General features: G+C 37.6%; 1 protein-coding gene across 2 annotated transcripts in view; it reads left to right on the top strand.

The window, feature by feature from the left end:
* FMN2 (formin 2) overlaps positions 1-19,579 on the top strand; it is a 358,901-nt gene that overhangs the window by 108,757 nt on the left and 230,565 nt on the right. For both annotated transcript variants that reach the window (XM_062210677.1, XM_062210678.1), the window contains exons 5-6: positions 1,070-2,775; positions 4,503-4,647. In XM_062210677.1, the coding sequence (XP_062066661.1) occupies positions 1,070-2,775; positions 4,503-4,647 (1,851 nt within the window). The remainder of the gene's footprint in view (positions 1-1,069; positions 2,776-4,502; positions 4,648-19,579) is intronic.

The following is a 19,579-nucleotide window of genomic DNA, read 5'->3' as shown; positions in this document are numbered from 1 at the left end:
CCTATACATTTTACTAATCCAATATAACAAGGAAATATTGAATAGTTGTAGTGTTTGTTACAATGAATTTGGGAGCTAGTTTTTTGGCTTCCAATTTCTTCTTCTTCTTACTGGGGTCATAATTGAGTAATGAAATTAAGTATAGTGGAGAAACAGGATATAAAAATTATTTATAGTTATTTATTTTACCATGTACTAGTCAGAAAATATATGGTACTATTTTAAAACTGTATATTTTAATACTTGAGTTTTTTGTGTAGACACTGATGAAATGTAGTGACTTAAGAGTTGTGTGCATTAGCGTGTGTACATATATGAGGCAACTGGAAAAAGGAATTAAAAGGTAAGTTTACCTTGGTGCAAAAACAATTGAAATCCATGCATAAATTTTTCATAATACACATTTTTCATGAATTTTTGAAGATCCCATGTGTATATAAATTTACATATAAATTACTTCTCAACAGTTTGCCTATTTAAAGGATTCATGTTTGTAAATTGTGAAGAATAATCAGTTATTAGTTTTGAAAATACCTTGGGTAAAATGTTAAAATTATAACAAACATGATATAATTGGTACTATTCATGTTCACTGGGGTATGCTCATGCCCATATGGATGTCAAAAACACTTTGCATATTCTTAGAGACTCATTCAGTGATTACTTTTAAATGGTAGTGATTACTTTTAAAATTCAGGATTGCCACTAAAGTGTCTTAAGGGAACATATTACTATGTCACTAGGCATGAGAGAAAGAACCTTATTTTAGAAACAAAATAGTTTGCCACTCAAAATTTTCTTCCTCATTCTCAGTGGTGTTCATATCTCCAATGATATCATTCAAAGATGAGACAACAATAACCTTAGGACCCTATGGTAATGTGTGTAAACCACTTTAAAAGCCAAGGGTAGATGTCTAGAAATATTTATAGTATCTTTCTGTAGAAGGATCTTTCCAGAAACATTACAACAGATGATATTCTTTTTGCTTAATTTTATAATTCTCCTTTTGGCATTTGGATTCTTCCTAATCTCATATGTAACTACACCTGTCCTTGTTGCTCCTCAGGAGGTTCTTGGCACGAGGTCTGAGGGACAGGCAACTGTCATTCAGCAGCTGGAACAGACCATTGAGAATCTGAGGACCAAAATAGCTGAGCTGGAAAAGCAGTTCCCTGCTGTAGACATGGAGTTGGCCAGTAGCCATCGAGGTGTTGAGAATGGAGTGGCACCCTCAGAAGATGTCTATATTGAAGCTCTCAGGTTAGGAGAAGAGGATGTACGGCCTCAAAGGATTTTACAGGCAAAATCCATACAGACATCCCCTACAGAAGATGGTGGGATACTGACACTAACTTCTTTGAATGCATTGTCTGAGGAACCTCCATGCCCAGCTAGAGCTGAAAGTAGAGCAGCAGCTCTCCCATCCTCACCTTCTGGATTACAGACAAAATTCTGTTCAGAGATTTCTTTGATTGTGTCTCCAAGGAGAATATCAGTCCAGCTCGATTCCCATCAGTCCATACAGAGTGCATCACAGCCCCTGCCACCTTTATCCCTTCCATCATCTGATGGTCATGGAGAGCCAGGGTCTCAACAGCCCCATGCTTCTCTTCATACTGAGTTTGAAGACAGTCATGAACACTCTGTTTCTGAAAACAGCTGTAACATCCCACACTCACCACTTTTGCCTTGCACAGAGTCACCCAGCTCCATGCCTGGGCTGGGCATGGCAATCCCTCCACCTCCGCCTCTCCCTGGCATGACAGTGCCTGCTCTGCCCAATACAGCAATCCCCCCACCTCCTCCTCTGCCAGTTATAGAAACACCACCATCCCTTCTCCCTCCTATGTCTGGTGAGGGAGTACCCCTTCCTCCTCATCTTCCTGGTATGGGAATTCCTCCTGCCCCTCCTCTACCTGGTATGGGAATACCTCCTGCCCCCCCTCTACCTGGTGTGGGAATACCTCCTGCCCCACCTCTACCTGGTATGGGAATACCTTCTCCTCCTCCTCTACCTGGTGTGGGAGTACCTCCTGCCCCCCCTCTACCTTCTCCTCCTCCTCTACCTGGTGTGGGAATACCTTCTCCTCCTCCTCTTCCTGGTGTGGGAATTCCTCCTCCCCCTCCTCTACCTGGTGTGGGAATTCCTCCTGCCCCCCCTCTACCTGGTATGGAAATACCTCCTGCCCCCCCTCTACCTGGTGTGGGAATACCTCCTGCCCCCCCTCTACCTGGTATGGGAATACCTCCTCCTCCTCCTCTACCTGGTATGGAAATTCCCCCTCCCCCCCCTCTGCCTGGTGTGGAAATTCCACCTCCCCCACCTCTACCTGGTATGGGAATTCCTTCTATCCCTCCTCTATCTGGTGTGGGAATTCCTCCTCCTCCTCCTCCTCCTCCTCCTACTCTGGGAGCTGAAATTCCACTCCCTCCACCCCCTCCCCCTCCTCTGCCAGGTGCTGGCATTCCTCCACCTCCTCCTTTACCAGGTATGGGGATTCCTCCTGCTCCAGCTCCTCCTCCCCCTGGGACAGGAATCCCTCCACCTCCACCACCCCCTCTCCTTTCTGGTTCAGGACCTTCACTTGCCCCACAAGTTGGGAGTAGCACTTTATCGACACCACAAGTGTGTGGATTTCTTCCTCCTCCATTGCCAACTGGCCTGTTTGGATTAGGGATGAGTCAAGACAAAGGGAGTAGGAAGCAGCCAATAGAACCTTGTCGGCCAATGAAGCCTCTTTATTGGACGAGAATTCAACTGCATAGTAAAAGGTAACAAGAAAGCAAGTTTGTCTTTACACACTTTGTTGGTATGAGGGAAGCATTGTGACATAAAGCTTTTGGGAAAATTATAATTTAATGTGTTTTTTAGTACATTGTAAAACTTTTCTGTATTTTTTATATCAATATTTAGTGAAACAATTTGTTATTTAAAATGTTAAGCCTTTCTCAACTAGGAAAGCAATAAAACAAATAACATCTGTAAATATATGTATATCAATGTATAAGATATAAATATATCCACTTATAGTTATTGAAATATCTCTTACAGATAGATAAGCTAGCTATCTAAATACCCAGGCCAGGCTCTGTTTTTCGTAGCATAAATGTTCTGTCACCTAGTTGCAACATTTCACTGCTATTCATGTCTGAATCCAGCTGGAACTGTGCTTATGTGTTCTTCAGAATAAGTGAGGACAGGTAAGCACAGACTTTTATATCCAAATGATTATCCATATGAGAATCTCCTCGTTGCTTTCACTATTTAAATTTTTGACAAAAGCTTAAAAATATAGATCAAATCCTTAGGCAAACTGACTTTGGTAGATGGTGGTTGTGTTGTTTAAAAGACACAGGTTTGCATTACCAATATGTCTATGTTTGTAATAATATTTCTTATTGAGACACACTACTCAAAAATACACACATCCACATGTGTAACATAATTTAGTTTTGAGAATTTCTTGACATCTTTATGAATGATTGGTGACATAATATGAAGTCATAAAATTATAATTAAGATCGGTCATCATAAAATAATCCTTTCACTAGGTATGCTGGTAGCATTTGAGTCATCTGTGCATAGTCCATAGCTTGCTTTGTGCAGTCACTAAGCAATGCTACGATACTTGAAAGTGAATTGTTTAGGAGGGTGAGTAGGGAAAAAATATACACTTCATTGTCCTTCCTCGTCTAACTCGTCATGATTCCTTGAGTTTCCTTTGGGTGATATGGCATGTGTTTAGAAATAGTTTTTTTTTTTTTTTAATGGGGGCTCATTTTTCATCATTTATGTTAATTTTCTGTTCACTAAATTATTACCAAGAGGCAATAATCTGTATTTCCTGCCTATTTTTTAACCTTGCAATTCATTCTCTGTGCAGTTGCCATGTCACTTATATGTGATGATGAACCATTTTAAACTGTGTCCCAAACTCATTTCTCTAGATCCATAGTATGAAGATTTTTTCTTCTGTTTTTTGTTTTGCTACCTTAAAAATATATTTATCCTTTTTGGGTTGTACTACGTGAAAGTGTAGTCACTGAGAAGCTAAATAATAGTGGATGATGGAAGGCCATGCGGAGAGAGAAGATACAGTCTTGGAAACTTACATTTTTAAATCTTTGATTAATCTACAAGACTGATGAGCCTAGGTATATAAGAGGTACCAAGCATTTCTTGCCATCTTAACCCATACCAAGAGGGGTTTTCCTTGTATGTTCTTGGACAATGAGTGGCTTAATAACTGAGAATTCCTAGAAATTATTCTTGTCATTCTATGTGGATAGTATTTTAATTTTCTCATCATGTTGACAAAACAAAATGTTCTTTCCTCCTTTTCTCTTTCCCTTTTCCTTCCCTATCTTCCCTTGGCCTGTTCCTTCCCCTCCTTTCCTTCTTCCATTCTGTTTGTGCTCACTTTGATATGTAGTTTATGCTTATCCTGATACGTAGTTTGACTTGAAGGCCCTTTCATTGTTGTTTTGCTTAACTTTAGAGATTCCAGTCCTTCACTTATTTGGGAAAAAATTGAAGAGCCATCCATAGACTGTCATGAATTTGAGGAATTATTTTCTAAAACAGCTGTAAAAGAGAGAAAGAAACCCATTTCTGACACCATCTCAAAGTCAAAGGCTAAACAAGTAAGTATTCTTGTGCTTTTGGAACTTGGACAGTGTTTTTGGCATAAGTGTGAAGTTTCATTAGAGAAAATGCTTGAAATAGTTTCTGGGCTACAGAAACTTCCACAGACCTTACAGAGATAGCAAAGGTTAGAATTTTAGAATGTATGATTCAGTTAGGCTGGCCAAATGGAATAATAAATAATCATCTCCATCAAGTGTTAATGCTCTTTCATTTGTAAATTGTTAATACATCTTTTTAAAAAAATCTGAGCTATTGCTTCTTTGTAGAATTAGTTATCTTGAAATAAATTTCAACTTGATATAAATCCATCTGGGTGCTAATATGAGTGGAAAAAACAGTGAATGAAAAAAAGCAAAAGTATAATTCTCAATAACTGATAATGTGTTTGTATTTTATTGCATTATAATGGAAGCACAAGCTATTAGAACCCGGCTAACAATCATACTGTCTTTGAAATACAGAAGAAACCCTTGTATCCATTTTTGCCATTTCCATTTCCTGTTAGATTCTTTGATCTAACCTGAGACACCTGAGTCAGAAAAAGCATGGTGCTTTTGGAGAAAATCATTTCCAAGCAACATTTCTTAATTTGTACATACTCTGGGCCTGAATATAAAACTATATTGTAAATTTCTCAAAGGTGTCATTCAGGAAGGTACAGTAAAACCTCACAATAATGAGCTCAAGGTATGAGGAATTGCTGTTGATGTCCATCCTTTAACCTGAAATGAGGAGTGACTACATTGTTTGACTTCTGCAGGGTGGTTGTAAGGGTGCAATCTGGCAAAGGAACAGCCAGCAGGTCAGTCTTCAGAGGCAAGGATGGAGAAACAAGGCCCTTGTCCCCAGTATTCTACTGCCCTGATTTCCTTGAATGTGTGATAATCAATAGGGTCATTTCTTGAATTCTTGCCTCTGACCTGGAAATTTTGACTAGGCACATGGCCCAGTGTTGTTTCTATGGCTATTTATTTCAGAGCAGACAAGTTCCAGGAGATGGACCCTACCAAGTTCAACCAGGAATGAATGGGTTTAAACAGGACAGCTAGACCCCTAGAACCTATAGTTAAAAAGGGGGCAGGCTCAGCCATGCATTGCATGCATTTCAGAATGATGGAGATCCATACACAATACAACTGAATTTTTTCAAAACTACTTTATTGCTTTATAACTGGTAGCTGATATCCTTAGATAAGTGACTATAGTAAATGGAGCAGTACCTGGGATATTGTAAGTTCCCAATAAGTATTTGAGAAAAGAATAAACCAGCTGCCTAAGAGAAGAATACTACATAAATATCTGACTCTGCCCAGGAGTGATTAAAAACCAGAAAATAATTTATGTCATAATTTTAAGTCCAAGGCTAAGGAGAAGAGAGGTAAATAAATGGAAAACTGTATTTTCTCTGGCAGAGATAAATATTTTAAACATCTTTTTCATGGTATATTTGTGTATAGTGCACTGACCCTTAGTCGTCTTCTCTCAGGAGACCTGTCTGCCCAAGGAATATGGGTGTAAAGATATGGAGGAAAGCGAGGCAGGCAGAACTATTACTTGACAAATAGACAGACAGGGCACAGAGTGTCTCTGGTGCAGGGATGAAATACCCAAAAAAGTAAACAACCCCCTCCCCACATCCCAAATAAGGGAATACAAATGAGGAAATTTTCTCACAAGTTGCTTGTGACTATAGGATTATATCCTCTAGTTGATGTTATGTTCAGATTTTAGCTTACTGAAATATATATATCTAAATCGTTGAAACTGCAAATGAGTTGGCGTGATGGCCTCTAACAGTGTGTATGTGTTGAGTATTGTCGCAGCCTAATCACCCTACTCTGTCATTAAGACGTTTCATAAACTGTAGGTAAGAGACCTTGCCAACATGGTAATTTGCACTTATTGATAGTGACGCTACTGTTGACTGAGTTTCAGACAGGGTTTGTGGAACAATCTCATGGCTCCTGATAAGCCAGCAACTCCTTGGCTTGGCTCTTGGGACTGAAATTTGCTTTTGGAAGGAAAAAAGGATTTTTTTCCTGTGTGCTAGAGAAAAATCTGTTGCAAAGTGAAATATTACTGCAGAAACCTAATTTTAATTTAATTTTTTGTGTGTTTGGAATAAAAAATCTAACATTCCATTTACTTGAGACACGCAGAATTTTGTTAACGAAAGTGTCTTTTTAGGATGCATGAAAATGGTTCCACTTTTTATGGGAAATGAATACCAATCGTATGTGCAGACATTTTGGTACCTCATGATTCATTTCCAGTAAAATTAATAGGCTTTAATGCTGTGGCATATGTTTATGGAGGTATTTCAAGCAATTCTTCTTATATACAATGGAAGCTGGAAGTTCTGTTTTTCTTTAAATATTTAAAAATAGCCAAATAATTTTTCTGTGATCTGTCTTCCTCTTGAAAGTAGGACTGCAGTTGAATGTGCTGGTATTTAATGAGCTGCCTGGGCTGTTTTTACTGTCACGCAGAGACGTCTTCAGTGTGATAACAGAGGATTCCTCTGCTGGGCACATTGCCGTTTGGCATCAGGAGAAAGGATTATTCTGTGGACACCCACACCAGTAGTGTTGATGAATATCTTGTATTTTCTAAATCCCTTTTCCACCAAGGAACTAGAGACAAGCATTTTATATTTTTCCTATGGAAAATATATGTTAATTTGTTCTGTGATAATTTTTGTATCCTCTCTCTCTCTCTTGAAGTATTACACAAAGGAAGATTAGAATGGGAGTTTATTGGAATATAGTTTGTTATAGTTTTTTGTGACCTTTATACATGTGAGACTTATAAATTAGAATTACATGTTAACCTGCTAGCTTAAAACAACAGTAGCAGCCCTTAAGGAATAAAGAGAATAGGTAAAGCAATCTCATATGACATCCATGTTTAAACATCAGCACACAAATACACTTGCCCATTTTTAAGGAATGCTCTAAAACTAGTAAACATTTAGTTCCATCTCCTCTCTATTTCCAGGATAACTTAGTGATTATTAAAATTGATAATAGTCCTCAGTAACCTGAGGATCTTATGTGATAAAAAAGGTAAAGTTTATCCTGAGCTTATGAGCAAGAAAGTGTGAGAATTTATTTTGGAAAGATTTCAATAATAAGGAGTATCTCAAAAAAGTTTCTGGTTAATTCTGTGTGCAGTGAGATCATAAGGAAATAAATTTTGGCAAACATAGTATTAATTATGACAACAACAACAATAATAATAATCATGGAAACCACAAGTCAAATTGTCCCATGTATTTACCATGTGCTAGTTATTGTTCTTACCACTTAAAATTGTTCATTGATTCTTCATACTAAAGGAGATAGACAAAATTATCCCTATCTCATAGAACAGAAAATTGAGATATAGAGAAAATCAATAATTTTCCCAAGCTGGTAAGGGGAGGAACTCAAGTTCAAATCTGATCAGAGCCTATGTTCTTCAAAAGTCATAAATATGAATGTGAAATATGAATTGCAAGTGCAGTATTTTATTTATAACTAGACCATAAAAATAATTTGAATTTGTACTGTTTTGGTTTTTATATTTTAGTATATATTTTTTAATTTGTAATTTTTATTTTGTTTGAAAGGCATCCAGACACAGAGGGATATCTTCCATGTGTAGGTTCACTCCCCAAAAGTCCACAACACCCAGGAAAGGGCCCAGATAGAAGTGGAGGAGCTGAGAATTCAATTTGAGTTTCCCACATGAGTTGCAGGACCCAAAGCTATCATCTGCAGCCTCCTAGCCCAGGCCGCACGTTAGCAAGAAGCTGAAAGTGGAGCCAAGCCAGGCATCCCAGTGTAGATGTGGGTGTCCCAAGTGGCATCTTACTTGTGTGCTAGATACCTGTCTATGTATGCTCAATATTTAAATGATTGTAATTGCACTTACAAAAATGTATGTGGAACCAGTTTTAAAACCTTTTCCGAGGCCGGTGTTGTGATATAGAGGGTAAAGCTACTGCCTGCAGTGCTGACATATATGGGCTCCTGTCTGAGTCTTGGCTGCTCAGCTTCTGATCCAGATCCTTGCTGATGTGCCTGGGAAAGCAGAGGATGGTTCAGGTACTTGGCTCCCTTCACCCAGGTGGGAGACCAGGAAGAAGTTCCTAGTTCTTGGCTTCAGCCTGGCCTAGCCCCAGCTGTTGCAGCCATTTAGGTAGTGAACCAGAAGAAGGAAGATTCTCTCTCTCTGTCGCTTGCTCTCTTTCTCTCTCTCTGTCTCTTACCCTCTCCTGACCCCTGCCCTTAACTCTGCCTTTTAAATAAATAAAATATATCTTAAGGAAAAAAATATTCTAACAGATTTTGACAAATACATGGACCGAAACCACCAAATGTGACATTTGCCCAGCTAAATAGAAGTTTATCTAAATGATGTGAGCTTTAGACATATACACTTCTGTGAGTAATTAAAAATGAGGGTCATTTGCTTATGTGGTATATATAATAGCTAAAGACAGCAACTGTGGTGAAGCTACACCAAATGTCAGCTGATAATTTTTATTCACCCCATAACAGAAAAAGAATCATCACAGTAAAACATGCCTTGAAGAAGCAATGTCTAATCATGCTTAAAATGTCTGTTAAAGGAACATGTTACCCATAATGTAAATTTGCACACTGAAGTTAACAAGAGTGAATAAGAAGAAACTGTGTTATTGTTTAAAATCCATAGCTGACACTTGCATAAACATTTAATATAATACAATTGAACCTCTGTGAGGCTTGCCCCATTTATCATTTCAAAATGCTTTGCCCAAAGAGTTGGAAAGAAAAACTATTTGTGTTAGTTAAATATTTGTTGACTTCAGGCTCTAGGAATAGGATTAGAAAAATAATGAAATCTCCTTATTATAAGGAGAAGTAATAAAAGGATTAATTCATTAGAATTCATATTTAGTGCTGATGAATATGTTAAAGAATTAGACATTTGGTATCTTGTTTCATTTTTTTATTGTGCTTGATAATTTGCAAAAAAGATTTTTTAATGTTGTCAAATTCATAATAATAAAGAGAAAAAAAGCCTTCATTAGTCAGCTGCTCCTCAATCAGGTACAGATTATAGCAGCTCTAACTATTCTTAGGTGAGCTGTGATTGCTCTTATAACTGCTGTGTTGAGAAATTTGGGGAATGCATGTGCTAAACTTTAAATATTGCCTGATGCTGTAATATTCATTACTACAGAAAAGAAGAAAAGACTACATGCTTGTATTTTATCTGTGGATTTTTGTTTCAGTTTTATTTATTACAAACATTAATTTTTAGATTTCTAAAAATATGTTTTATAATGATTGCTGGAGATTTCAGTGTTCACAGGATGATAAGATGAATGATAGTCTGATTAGCAGAAGTCTTATATTTTTGTGTTGGGGTCTTTGCGTTGTAGGAAGCAAAGGTGTGTTTTGGTTGATTTGAACAGTTATATTTGTCTTTTAGACTGAAGACCTCAAATGTCTGAAAAACCAAATATCTTATAATAAGACAATTTAGATTTGTTTTGGGATACATAATAAACATTTGGTACTCTGTAACTTTGAACATCTGCTTTTAATAGAATACATTCCAATTGCAAGCCTTAAAAATGTATTTACATAGAAAACCACATCAAAATACAAAGCTATAATTAGACAAACATAGGTTTTATGGAATCTGGATTTGTTTTAGATGTTGAAAGATTTATTATATTTTGAAGATGCTATTCCTATAACTATTCATAGAGCATACCCAATCATTTGAAAGAATGCGACAATAATAACCTCTGTTTTAAAATTTTCTTTCAGCCAAAAAATTGTTTTAATACTCTTAAGTAAACAGCTTAAAAAAAAAACAAACAGCATCATAGAAAAGAAGGATAATTAAACTAATGATTCTTGACCTTGTCAGGTTATATATTAGAGAAATTTGATTGATTTTTCCTTGATAACATATAGAATTATAATGCTGAGGATTAATTCTTTTGGACTTCTATTCCTATATTATTATATTAAGATTCTCTTGGACTAGCTGTATAAGGAAGAGGTACTGAGTTTTAATGGATGGATGTTTTGTTTATCATGATCTACATGAATTGAAGAAAGGTTGGATAGAGAGTATAAATCGTATTTGGAGCAGATGCTAGGAGAGCATTTTCTTAGTAGTGCAAATTTAGAGGGCGGTGGCTACTACAGAGAGCCCAAAAAACTAAAGAAAGGAAGCTTTCTTTTATTTCACTGGTGAAACAGCAAAAGCTAAATTTCACTGTTGCGTTCTTTTTTGACATTACGGTAGCAGAATTGATCCATGTCAGTAGGGAGTACAGCATAGAAAATAAGCTAAATATGTAAGAGAGGGCACAGAGATTCTCTTACATCCCTGGCGGTTATCATGGAATAACCCAAGAGAGGCAGTACTGAGTAAGTGAAGTGACTATACGTCAATTACTCTTCAGGTTCCACACTACATACTAAAGACAGTAAATACCGTGGGTGGTCAGAGTTGAATAGAAGGTGAAGGCTAGACTTGGGATACAGCCTAGGTGGAGGAGATGCAGTTTGAAGTGGGCTATGAAGAATTTATTTGGTGGAGATATATAGATAGGATTAGGGGTGACTTTTTGAGAATAGCACCATGAGCAACGATTTCCTTGAAGTTTATTTAAAACCACATTAAATCAGTCAATATCATAGCAGGCTTCTGTGTACTCCCGTTGGAGAGTTTCAGGAATGTGCATGTAGATAATTTATATTCATTTCCTTTAGCTGAACAAAGTTCCTTTCTTATTCTTCTGGAAGTTTTCAGGTTTGCCATCTTAGAAATAAGTGTGAGAATTGAATTGTAATTGTAAGATGTCTTGGTGGCATAGTATTAAACAGCAGAATGTATGTTTTGTTTTGTTTTTTTGACAGGCAGAGTTAGAGATACAGAGAGACAGAGAGAAAGGTCTTCCTTCCATTGGTTCACCCCTCAAATGGCCGCCACGGTTGGCGCGCTGCAGCTGGTGCGCTGCGCCGATCCGAAGCCAGGAGCCAGGTCTTCCTCCTGGTCTCCCATGCAGGGAGCCAGCCTCCACTGCCTTCTCGGGCCACAGTAGAGAGCTGGACTGGAAGAAGAGCAACCGGGACAGAATCCAGCACCCCAACGGGAACTAGAACCCCAGGGTGCCGGCGCCACAGGTGGAGGATTAGCCTAGTGAACCATGGTGCAAGCCAGAATGTATGTTTCTTTACCACAGATAGCAATAGAATTTTAGGTAACCCCAAAGCAAAGGCATTTTATTCTTTTTTGATATACTTAGTTATAGCTCATACTTCTGGCCTTTGGGCAGGGGTGCTGGTGACATAGATAAGATTTTTCCCAGTCTAACTCAGTGTAATATAAGCTGAAAGTGGTTCTGATAATTTGAAAATACAAGTTTAAGATTAAAAAGAAAAATTAATAGTCTGATATGCTGCTAAGATATTACTTTGTTTTTAAAAATTTTGAGAGAGACAGTGACAGAGGCAGTCTGTCAGAGCTTTTACCCATTGGTTCACCTGCCAACTGCCTTCAATGGCTGGATCTGAAGCGTAGAGGCAGGAATGCTATGCAGGTTGCCCCTATGGGCAGCAGGAACCCAATTACTTAAGCCACTACTGCTTCTTAGGATCCACATTGGCTGGTAGCTGGAGTCAGGAGTCAGGAACTAAATCTAGATATTCTACTGTGGGATGTGGGTGTGTTACCTGCTAGGCTAAATGCCTGCTAAACGCCTACTTTAAAGAGTTGTTTAGCTATATTTTCTAGGCAGACAGTGTGAAGAACTTGATGGGTCCTCTCCCTAGCAAAACCATAATTTAGTGAAAATTATATTTTTATAATTTTTATTATTTAAAAAAGTATTTAAAATCTCTAGGAATTGTCCTAAGGCCATGTGGAACATGGAGAAGCAGTCATTCCAGAAAATCTAAAATTCATTAAGAACAGTGTGACTTTGTGACATTTGAGTTATGACCTGTTACATCACCAGTCATCTTCAATTCTGCTCTCGCCCAGGGATTTACTGCCAAGAAGACAGGAGCTCCCTCTCTCCGCAGCTCTGTCAATGGCATGGTTCCATCCTGGGAGAAGCAGGATATTAACATTTGTCATTTCCTCAGTACCCTCTTGCAGAAGCTCTATTCCAGGGAGAATCAGGAATCAGAATGCTGAGACAGGCCCTCTGTGGAGCACGGGCAATTCTTGGAGTTGGGGAGGCTATGCACATGTACCAGGCTGCACCCTCTCAGGGGCAGTCACAGCACAGCATGGGGCACACTTGAAAGCATTCTCAAGCCTCACACAGACTCATCAAAACCAGTGGAAGCTTCACTGACATGAGTCTTAAACATACCTCCGTCCAGATTGACTGAGCAATAAGCTACTCTGACCCAGGGTCAACTTCTAGGAAGCCAGGCTTAAAAATAATACCCCAGCCATCCCTGGCAGTCTGGAAGCTCTGTGAATACCCAAGGTTGTACCCTCTCAGGAGCAATTAGAAGGGGAAAAAACCAAGCTACTAGTCCTGAATATGTGTGTGTGTGCATGTGTGTGTGTTTCTATAAACTTCCTCAATTGTGATAGCAGCTTCCAAGACACTCTGCCCCACTCCACCACATGCAATGGGTAAGTAAGTTAAAACTCTTAAGTGGTTTGGGAGACTTAAGCACCCTCTTTGATTATGATCTCTGAATAGACCTTTAGAAAGCCATGCTAAAAGATAAACAGTTGGGTGAAATGTGTGCAGGAACATCAGACTATGCGGTGTGTTAGAACTAGGTTTTACTGAACCAGTCTTGCTAAGTCACTTCATTAAATAAGCACCAAAAACAATAGCCTGTATGAAAGGGAAGGGGAAATCAGCATACAGAGTTGTTACAAATTATTATCTGAAATAACCAGTTTTCAGTAACAATTTTTATGAGACATGCAAAGAAACAAGAAAATGTAGTCCATACCCAGGAAAACAGGCAGAAGAAACATCATTTGAAGAAGCCTAGAAATTAGGCTTAAACAACAGAAAAGACTTCAAACCATCCATTGTAGATATCTTCAGAGGACTCAAGGAAACTCTATGAAAAGAGGTATGATGATAGTGTTTCATCTAGTAAGGAACACCAATAAAGAGAAAATTAAAAATTCTGGAGTAAACAGTCACCAGCATGAAAAAAAAAAAATCACTAGATCACTTAATAATTTGTGGTGGCAGAAGAAAGAGCAGACTTGAAGGTAGAGACTATATAATTTGAAGAACACAGAGAAGAAAGAATGAAAACAGTGACATAGCCTCATAAAAATGTGAGTCACCATTAAGTGACCAGTACATGTGAAAAGTATCATGAGGAAAAGAGAGAAATGGGCAGAAACAATATTTGAAGATATAATGGTGGAAAACTCCCAAGTCTATGAAAAATAACGCACACAATCAAAAAGTTTAATGAACTACATGTAGATAAAGCCCAGAGATCTATACCCCAATTTATGGCAATCAAATTGTTGAAAGAGAATTTAAAGCCTTGAAAGCAGTGAGAGTAAAACAACTCATCACATACAAGAGAACCTCAAAATTTTAAGCTGCCTTACCCAAACTATGGAGACCAGAAGGCAGTGGGATGGCATATTCAAGAGACTGAAAGTAGCTGATGCCTCGGCTCAATAGGCTAATCCTCCATCTGTGGCACTGGCACCCCGGGTTCTAGTCCTGGTCAGGGCGCCAGATTCTGTCCAGGTTGCCCCTCTTCCAGTCCAGCTCTCTGCTGTGGCTCAGGAGTACAGTGGAGGATGGCCCAAGTCTTGGGCCCTGCACCCACATGGGAGACCAGGAGAGGCACCTGGCTCCTGGCTTGGGATCAGCACAGCGTGCCAGCCGCAGTGGCCATTGGAGGGTGAACCAATAGTAGAGGAAGACCTTTCTCTCTGTCTCTCTCTCACTGTCCACTCTGCCTGTCAAAAGGAAAAAAAAAAAAGGCTGAAAGTAAAAACTATCCACCAAGAATCTTAAATCTAGCCAAAACAATTTTCTAAAAATGAAGATGTGATAAAGACATTCTAATATATACAAAATATCAGAGAACTTGTTGCTAGCCTTTCAACAAATACTACAGAAAGTTCTTCAGACTGAAAGTAAACGACACAGGCAGTAATCTGAAATCGCACAAAGACACACAAAAGGCATTAATAAACATAATTTTTATCTATACAAAATACATGGTTCTTCCCATTTTTTTCTTGACTGCCTTTGAAAACAACTCTACAAAGTGATATGCATATTGTTGGTCCTGTAACATATAGGAATATAATATATTTGGTAATAGCACAAAGGAGATGAGAGGGGGAAAAGCTGTATTGGAGTGAGGGAATGACACCAGATATAATTCAAATCTATAGGAAAAAATGAAAAAAAAAGGGTAATTCAGAACCTATATGAGCATATTTCAAGAGATTCATGGAAAATTAAAAGTATTTTATTGGGGCTGGTACAGTGGCAGGATGGATAAGGCTACTGATTGCTGCTCCAGAATCCCTTAGGTGTATCCGTTTGAGTCCCAGATGCTCCACTTCCCATCTAGCTCCCTGTTAATGCATCTCAGAAAATAGCAGAAGATGACTCAAGCTCTTGGGCCCCTGTACCCATGTAGGAGACCCAGAAGAAGCTCCTGGCTTCAGATTGACCCAGCTCTGACCCTTGTGGCCATTTGGGGAGTGAACCAGTGGATGGAAGATTTTCTCTCTCTCTCTTTCTCCCTGTAATTCTGTATTTCAGTAGATAAATAAGTCCTTTTTTTAAAAAAAAAGTAATTTTAGTGCAAAATATCATGCATGTGATGAGACTTCAAAAAGTTCCTGGAAAATGTGTCAACAAAAACTCTGCATAGATTTCAAACTTTGAAATATCCTCTTAAATTGTAAACTCTAGAGCAACCACTAACAAAACTCAAACATAAAATCACTAAAGGAATTCAGTGTCTACTTAATCCAGTTAAGATCTAATAAAAAAAAAATAAAAGAAGAATAAAAATGTAAAAGAGAGACTAATAGAAAACAATAGAAAATGGCAGATAACTAAATTTAGCCATAACAATAATAACATGAAGTGTGTATGCATTAATTTATTCTAATGAAAGACATGGCCAGATGGTCTATAGAAAATTTCAAATTTATACTGTGTTATCAAAGACACACCTTAGATTCAAAGATAATTAACACAGTAGTGGTACTGGCATATAAAGACACATCTTGGTCAGTGGAATAGTTTAAGAGCTTAGAAATAAATCCTTACATTTATTATATGCATTTTTTTTGACAGGCAGAGAGAGAAGAGACAGAGAGAAGAGACAGAGAGAAAGGTCTTCCTTTTCTGTTGGTTCACCCCCCAAATGGACCTACAGCCGGCACGCTATGCCAATCCAAAGCCAGGAGCCAGGTGCTTCTCCTGGTCTCCCATGCGGGTGCAGGGCCCAAGCACTTGGGCCATCCTCCACTGCCTTCCTGGGCCATAGCAGAGAGCTGGCCTGGAAGAGGAGAAACCAGGACAGAATCCGGCACCCCTACCGGGACTAGAACCCGGTGTGCCAGTGCTGCAGGCAGAGGATTAGCCTAGTGAGCCTTGGTGCTGGCCTATATGCATTTTTTTTAACAATGGTGACAAGATATTTCAAAGGTGAAAGAATAGTTTTTTTGGTATTTTTTTTTTTTTTTTAGTGACCTTGAGACAGCTGAATGTTCACATAGAAAAGAATGGAGTTGAATCTCTACCTCATACCATTGACAAAACTCATAAAAATTATAAACTTAAATATGAGATAAAGCTATTATGCTCAGAAGAAAGCATAAGAGTAAATATTACCATGGACTAGGTACTGGTTTCTCGGATAGGACTCAAAAGCACAGATAAGAGCTTTTCAAGAAGTTCATGGAAAATGTATATTATGAAAAAACTATACATGGATTTCAAAAATTGTTTTGCTGCAAACGAGACCCTTTTTTTAAAAAAAAAAAACAATAAAAAGATTTGTTTATTTTATGTGAAACACAGGGTTACAGAGAGAAAGAGAGAGAGAGAGAGAGACAGACAGACTTTCTGTCCACTGGTTCACTCCCCAGATGGCCAAAACAGCCAGAGTTGGGCCAGTCTGAAACCAGAGGAGCCAGGAGCTTCTTCTGGGTCTCCCACATGGGAGCAGGGGCCCAAGCACTTGGGCCATCTTCTACTGCTTTCCCAGGCGCATTACCGGGGAGCTGGATCCGAAGTGGATCAGAGTGCTGGCCACTGCAAAATAGACCTTTAATTACATTTTCCATGACCCTTTTGAAGATATCTCAGTCAAAAAAGAAAACACCTTAATTTTTTAAAAATCAAATTAATTTAGGTTTTTTGATGTGTCTTCAGTTGATTTTTGTATATAGTGAGAGGTATGGATTGAATTTCATTTATTCATTATTCATTATTCATTATTTCTCCAGTTTTGCCAGCACTGTTTGTAAAGAGATTGTCCTTATTCCACTCTATGGTTTGAGCACTTTTGTAAAAAATCAGTTGGCTGTATGTATGTGGATTAATTTCTGGTCTCTTTATTTCATTCCATTGGTCTATGTATTGGTTTTTATGCCCTTACCATGCTGTTTTAGTTATTATAGCTTTATAATATGCTTTGAAGTCAAGTGTTGTGATGCCTCCAGATTGATTATTTATTTATTATTTATTTTTGCTCAGGATCACTTTAGCTATTCTAAGTCTTTTGTGATTTCATATGAAATTTAGGATTTTTTTTTTGCAGTTCTGTAAAGAATGTCATTTGTATTTTGATAGGGATTTCATTGATTCTGAAGATTCATTAAGGTAGTATAGACATTTTAATGATATTGATTCTTCCAACCCATGAACACAAAATATCTTTCCTAAATTTAAGACTTAAGGCTATGAAATTGCTGGAAGAAAATGTAGGGAAACACTCCCAAGACATTGGCATAGGGGATTACTTCTTGGACAAGATCCCCAAAGCATAGGCAACAAAATCAAAACTTAACAAATGAGATTATATCAAACTCAGAAACTTTTTCACAGCAAAGAAAATGATCAATAGAGAAAGAGATTTCCAGCAGAATGGGGGAAAAATTGCAACCTGCCTATCTGACAAATGGTTAATATTCCAAATACATCAGCAATTGAAAAATCAATCAGTACAGTTAAGAAATGGGCAAAGGACCTCAATAGACAGTTCTCAAAAGAAGAAATACAAATGACCAACAAATGTATGAGAAAAATTTTCAACATCAGTAGCCATCATGGAAATGCAAATTAAAACCACAATGAGATATCACCTCACCCCTGTCCAAATGGCTCAAATTCAAAACCCAGAGAGTAACAAATGCTGGCAAAGATGAGGAGAAGGGAAACACTTATACACTGTTTGTAGAAATGTAAATTAGTGCAGTCATTGTGGAAAACAGTGTGGAGAATTCTTAAACTAGAAATAGACTAGCCACATGATCTAGCAATCTCACTTCCAGGTATATACCCAAAAGACTTGAGCACAGCATACCAGCGAGATACCTGCACCACCATGTTTAGAGCAGCACTGTTCACAATAGCCAAAGTTTGGAACCAACTAAGGTGTCCATCATCAGATAAATGGATAAAGGAAATGTGGCATATATACACAATGGAATATTATTCAGCTACAAAAATGAATGAAATTATCTATCTGTAGTAAAATAGATGCAACTAGAGAAGTGAAGTAGCCAAACACAGAAGTAACTAATAGAAAAAACTAATTTCTAAAAAAAATAATTTATTTCCTGTAAACAATACTGTCAAAAAATAAAGGCAGCTCATAAAATAAGATAAAATATTTGTACATCATCAATTAAGTGAATAGTATCCTGACTCTATGAAGAGCTCCTCAACATAACAATAATAAAACAACCTGATTAAAAAATGTACAAAGGACTTGAATGGACATTTTTGTAAAGAAGATATATCAGTGTCCGTAGGCACAAGAAATGATACTCAACATTATTAGCATTAGGGAATCAAAAATCAAAACTGCAACATGACATCTCCTAACATTTACTACATAGCCATTGTCAAAAAGAAAGATGATAACTGGTATGATGAGGATGTGGAAAAGTTGAAACACTCAAACACTGCTCTTGGGTGTGTAAAAATAATGGAAGCCTTTCAAATTTCAATAATAATTCCAAGCCTTAGCCTACTGATGCATGTAAATATCTACTTTTTCATAAGAGAAGGTAAATGTTATTCTGGTAGTTCTAGTTACCCAAAGAATAATCATGTCAGATTATAATTGGGTATTTTTCAAGCTTGAAAAACTTTAAGATAAACTTCCATCTGCCCCCAAAAATATATGTGGTCAAAAGTATAAGCTGCTTTTAACTTAAGGAACAATATTATTTTACAGGCAAGAGCCCATTAACCCTTGGAGGAGAAATTTATACCTTTTCTTTTTGCTTTTGATGAAGAGACTAAAGATATATGGACTGTGACTTTTTTTAAAGGAACATTGGCCTTGGGAATATTAAAACCTTTTTAGGAAACCATTATTTCCTTCCAGTATATACTGTTGGTCACAATCAACAGAATCCCCCAGAGGATAGGTTTGCTGTGTTTATGAAGGTTACCTCCTCCCTTGGTTTAACATTGGAATATAAACTGGTTTGTTGCCGTTTTGATGAAAAGTTTAAAGTTTCTTTCTTCCCTCAAGTTCTCATATAGGAAAGAGAATTGAAAACAAAATCTAAGAACTTGTGTATTTTAAATTTACATACTGAAAAAAGAGAGGTTTGCATTATTGATTCCAAATTTAAATGTGTAAATTGAAATTGGCTCATGCTTTCTTCAGCTCACTTTTTTTTAAAGCAATTTTTTATTTACGTAAGGTGAACAAT

This window comes from Lepus europaeus, chromosome 14 (assembly GCF_033115175.1).
Source record: "Lepus europaeus isolate LE1 chromosome 14, mLepTim1.pri, whole genome shotgun sequence".
In the NCBI taxonomy this organism is placed as follows: Eukaryota; Metazoa; Chordata; class Mammalia; order Lagomorpha; family Leporidae; genus Lepus; species Lepus europaeus.
This window is presented reverse-complemented; position numbering and strand designations above follow the sequence as displayed.